General features: G+C 27.9%; 1 protein-coding gene across 1 annotated transcript; it reads left to right on the top strand.

Moving 5' to 3' along the window:
- Positions 1-895: 895 nt before the first annotated feature.
- LOC103311543 (piggyBac transposable element-derived protein 3-like) lies at positions 896-4,246 on the top strand (the record flags this gene model as incomplete). The annotated part of the gene is made up of 5 exons (XM_008191189.1): positions 896-985; positions 1,573-2,049; positions 2,107-2,351; positions 2,448-3,014; positions 4,175-4,246. Coding segments are annotated over 5 exons (1,451 nt in total), but the record flags the coding sequence as incomplete, so codon positions are not given.
- Positions 4,247-5,920: the final 1,674 nt, after the last annotated feature.

Here is a 5,920-nt window from a genome sequence, read left to right on the forward strand (position 1 = left end):
AAACTGGGAGCTTCAAGGTGTTTGGATTACCCTCTAGTTTTACCTTTTGAAGAAACAGAATTTCTTAAAAACCGTGGTAAGTTACCAATCACAATGTTTGACTAAAATAGTAATATTATGATATAGGTAGATAATAAATATTTATTTTATTATATTTTTACTTTATAATTCTTATCTGTAACAAACAATAGACTATATTTCTTATGTACTATAAAACATTATGTACAGAAATATAATTTTTAAGATTTTATTTCAATTTTTGGGTAGGTATCATGCATTTTCAAAATATTTTTAGTAGCTAGTATAATATTTTGGTAACAACTTTTATGCAGGGTTTCAATATTTATTTTTTTTATATTAGCTAACTTGATATACCTATGTGACAGGCTATTTTTTAATATTAATTATATTAATTTTTAATCAAATGAAAAATATAACAATTATAATCAATTTTTGAAATTTACCACACTTCAATAAAATAAAAACAATTATAATACATAAACAATTTCTAAGGGTACAATATGATAAATTTTATTTTAATAAATTATTTATTGTAAATTAATTTTGTTAGAAATTGTAGGATAATCAATTTCAGAACAGTCATGTTACAAATGTTGATCAGTAATTCTACTAATAATTTAATACTTCTTTATTATTAATTATTTCAATAAAATTCTGGTCATTCATTTTAGTTATTATTTTACATTTTAATACCAATTAATAAACATTTTTATGATATATTATATACAATCAGTTTTACTTTGTATAGGTATACCTACACATATAAATTATTTACAATAACTATAATAGTATAATACCTATGTATACTGTAATATATAGTATATTTCAATAGAATAATTGATTACACAGTATTATACACAAAATATTTGTCTAGCAAATGTTCATCCATGTCAACCTGGCCCATCAAATTCACCACTTGCTATCCCACTTGATGAAATTGATGAAGAATGTGATACCAATTGGGGTGAGAATAAAATACAGTAGAGTCCCGCTAATCCGGACATCCAGATAATCCGGACAATTTATGTTTCGTATTTAGTACTCATGTATAATATATATATTCGGGAATACCCATAATTAAGATATGGTTTAAACTTATCGTTTCGATTAGGTACATATGTATTGTGATATTATTTCATGTATAATATATATATATTCGGGAATACCCATAATTAAGATATGGTTTAAACTTATCGTTTCGATTAGGTACATATGTATTGTGATATTATTTCATGTATAATATATATATATTCGGGAATACCCATAATTAAGATATGGTTTAAACTTATCGTTTCGAATAGGTACATATGTATTGTGATATTATTTCGTTTAGTTTTGAAAAGTTTATTAGCGATGGAGACTTAATGCCTTGCCAAATATTTAATGCTGACGAAACTGGGTTGAATTACAAAAACGTCATTTCGTTTAATCCGGATTTTCGATAATCCGGAGAGAGTCCGGTCCCATCTAGTCCGGATTAGCGGGACTCTACTGTAAATACATTTTTAATTATTAAATCTATAAAATAAATATTTTTATTTTTATTTATAGAACCAACACCCAAGAGAAAGAAAAAGCAAAGTTGTTCAGTAAAAAAGAGCAAACAATCAAACTTGAAGAAAACAAAACCAAAACCAAAAAAGAATACACCTGTAACAACTGAACATGCTCCTGTAACCGAGGATGTGACAGATGAATACCATCGCATTTGGAGAAAAAAGGAAAGTAAAACTGATGTTCCAAGCTATAATAATTCTGAAAGTCCAGTTGAAGATTTATTTCTTGATACAAGTCCTACTGGTGTTTTTTTGACTTTATTTGAAGGTATACTTGATCATATTGTATATCAAACTAATTTATATGGCACACAAAAAAATTTAAATTTAAATATAAAGCCATATGAAGTTTTGAATTTTTTGGGAATTAACTTTTTAATGGGCTATCATAGGCTACCAAGTTGGAAACATTATTGGAGTTGTGCACCAGATTTATCAGTTCCTTTTGTGGCTGCCACAATGATAAGAAATCGTTTTGATTTGATTTTGACAAACTTACATTTAAATGATAATAATCTTATTCCAAAAGATAATAATGATAAACTTTACAAACTGAAACCAACTGAAACCAACCAACTATCTATTGATGAATCTATGATTCTTTTCAAAGGTAGAAGTACATTAAAACAGTATAACCCGATGAAGTTTATTAAAAGAGGTTATAAGTTATGGTGTCTAGCAGACCAAAAAGGTTACATAAAAAAATTTCAGGTATATCAAGGAAAAGATGAACAATTAGAAAATGAATTTAAAGATTGTGGTCTAGGTGAAAGAGTTGTGCTGTTTTTGACAAAAAATGAATGGGGGGAAAAAAAACAATTTTTTTTCGATAATTTTTTTACATCTATACCACTGCTTGAAAAATTGAAGATTGAGAACAGTTTAGCGTGTGGAACAATACGAGCTCATAGAAAAGGTATTCCTATAATTCACGATGACTCAAAATTAGCAAGAGGATCTACAGATTACAAAATAACTGACTCTGGAATTGAAGTTTTTAAGTGGAAAGATACAAAATCAGTTTTGTTAGCATCAAACTACCATGGCACAGAAAAAACCACTGTTTTAAGAAAAAACAAGCAAGGAGTGTCTACAGAAATACCTTGTCCCCAGATAATAAAGGATTACAACAACTATATGGGAGTAGACCACGCAGACCAACTGAGAGTTACATATGGAGTAGATAGACGGTCAAAGAAGTGGTGGCACAGGCTCTTCTGGGGTATGATTGATATTCTATTTGTAAACGCTTATATAATATATAAAGACCTGAACGGACCAATGAAACTATTAGAATTTAGACACATTGTTGTTCAAGGGCTAATAAATAAAAAAGAACAACCAACACCAGTACGAGGTCTCTTTCAAAGAAAACCTAAAGAAAATAAAGGTCAAATAAATAAGCGCAGAGGAAAAAATTGGTCTGTTCCAAATGATGTAAGATTTTGAAACCGTGGTATACACTGGATTAAATATGTAGATGAACGAGGAAGATGTGAGGTATGTTCAATGAATCAGATACAGTCAATACCACGTTCAAAATGTACACATTGTGGCATATTTCTTTGTTCTAATGAAAAAAAAAAATTGTTTTAATATATTTCATGATATAAAATAATTCTTAGATGCATATTTTTTTGGAATTAAAAATAAAATAGTAATCATATGTATAAGGTTTTAATTATTTTTTATTATATTAAATGCATATACATAGTTTGATAAATTTGTATTATTTAGAGTCCAGACACAATATTTCAATTTTAAAAAATTATCTTGCAAAAATAGTTCATCGATTTGTAAGGATTGTATGTAAAAAAATAATGTGCTAAAAGACCAACGGTACATTTTAGTACTAGGATCAAAATGTTAAACTGACCAACGGTACTTCTAAGTACCAAGTACTTTACTCAAATTTGGGCTAAAAAAAATTTTTTAAAAGGTGCACTTATTTATCAATAGGTCTATTATTATGTGTTTTTGCAAAAAAGAATGGAAAAATAATTTTATTTCTAAGTCTGGTCAACAAAGGGACCAATAATTTAGGATACCTTTGTTTGTTTATTTTCATCCAGTAATTAGTACTCAATAATAGTAATAATAAATTATTGAAAATCTTATAATATTAAAAAAGTAAGTAAAAATGTATTAAAATGCAACAATATCACTAAGAATAATATTTGTTTTAAATAAAAACTTGTGATTACCTAGGCACCTATCTAATAATTAACTAGTTAATTTCAAATTTTTAATTCAATACATTTTTAAATTAGTATATGCATAATATAGTTGTGTATGTACTGAAGTACCTATACTTTGTATTGTTTGTTGAATTTGGGAGGTTAAAAAAGTTCATAGTTATACCTACATTAAAACATAAACACTTAAAGAAATCCTTTTTTATTAATTATCAAGTTAACATTTTTTTTAGTAATTTTTACTAATATCAAACAAAAACTTAAAAATCAAATCTTCGATATTACGACAGTAGGTATTTCGATAAATTAAAAATGTTTAAAAAGTATATTTCATAAATTCTTTGATTTAGTTCTTTTACAAAAAATACTTTAAGACTTTATTAAATCGTACATATTTTTCAGTGGGAGAGGGCTGGCGAGGGCGCTGGAATGTTTCTTATGGGGGCTAGAGCCCCCTTGGCCCCCGTCTATTAGCACCGTGCCTGTTAATGAATTGTTAACATAAAATTTGATACATTGAATATTAAATTTAATTAATTATCAGCCCAGACATTATATTGTCAACGATTTTGAATGATGTTTTATTTTATCTTCCTGAAAACAAGTCGTTTTTGACTTGGGACATTTATACTATAAACCACTATTATAATAACAGTCTTGTAAAGAATACATTTATTTTGTATTCGGAATATAGATTCGAATAAATAAGAATTAAGGTATTCAGAATACGTATTCGAATAGTTCTTAAAAAATATAATCAGAATACATATTCGAATACTTTAAAAAGTATTTGAATGCTATTAGAATACTTTTTTTCACAACTAAATTTTGTCAGTTTTTGAATGGTTGGTAAATAACATTTATTAATTATTAAATAATAATTTAAAATATATTGTAATTATAAGTTATTTATACATTTTGACCACAAATGATACGACCGATTAGTGTTTATAAAAACAATCAAATCATGGGCCAATATTATATTTCGTTTAAAGAATAAAATTAATGTTCATGACTTATAATAATATATGTCTTGTCACAAATTTAAGACTATTTTTCTGAATCAAAAAAAGTATTTTTTTTCATTAATAAAAAATACAAATAAAAGTATTCAGAATACGTATTTGAATACTTTAAAAAAAATATTCAAATAGGTACATTTATTCGAATAGTTTACAAGACTGTATAATAATATATATTATTATAAGCGGGGTGAAACGCAAAATAGATAGTCATTGTTTAAGAAAATTCCGAAAATAATTATTATACATTGTTGAATTGTTCATATAATTCATGTTCATTTCAAACTACAGAAATATAGTGAATATAAAATAGGTTCGATGAGCGTTACGCGAAAACGATAACGCTTGAAAATTTTCACTGCCCAAACGGAAACATCTGAACGCCGTATGAGATGTTTTCACATCAAAAACAAAAAGTTGTCAACCGGAGCTCGCATCGGTAGGTACCTGTATAGGAGCAATATAAGTGACAACAAATTGAAGTAAAAAAAGAAAATAATACCTCCATGGAAAATTCAGTCGTCACGAATTTCCTATCTCGACTTACCTCCAAGTTTGACGCCAGTCCGACGTCCGAAAAAATCGTGCTTAGGTATAGATCTTTATTATTTCTCAACTGCTGTCATAACTACTTACGAGAACTTTATATTAACTTTCAAACTTTTCATATTGCCTACACATACAATCATAGCGTTTTCGATTTGACAAAATAGTGTGCACTGAAATTCCACTGGCACAGAGCAAGTGTTGCATGAAAATTGCATTAGTTTCTTATAAATCGAATACATTTATGTGTAATATTATAGAAAACAAAATATGTTGACATGGAAAGAAATACAATTGTCAATAGGGCCGCCGTATTTTGTTCACCGTTATCGAGAAAAACGGTTCATATTTATAAAATGCACTCATTGCACTGACAAAATCGGCGGTGCAGAAAATGCGCACTCAGTGCGCACGAGTGTTGTCAGTGCAATTAAATCGAATACAAAACACCGCACCAGTTCACTGAATATTGGTCAAATCGAATACGTTTTTGCACTCAGTGCGCACCGAGTGCAAAAAGTGCGTCAAATCGAAAACGGTATCAGTGACACATTAATTATACAGGGATTTGGGTGTCGTA

Source organism: Acyrthosiphon pisum, unplaced genomic scaffold, assembly GCF_005508785.2.
Source record: "Acyrthosiphon pisum isolate AL4f unplaced genomic scaffold, pea_aphid_22Mar2018_4r6ur Scaffold_5335;HRSCAF=5890, whole genome shotgun sequence".
Classification (NCBI taxonomy): Eukaryota; Metazoa; Arthropoda; class Insecta; order Hemiptera; family Aphididae; genus Acyrthosiphon; species Acyrthosiphon pisum.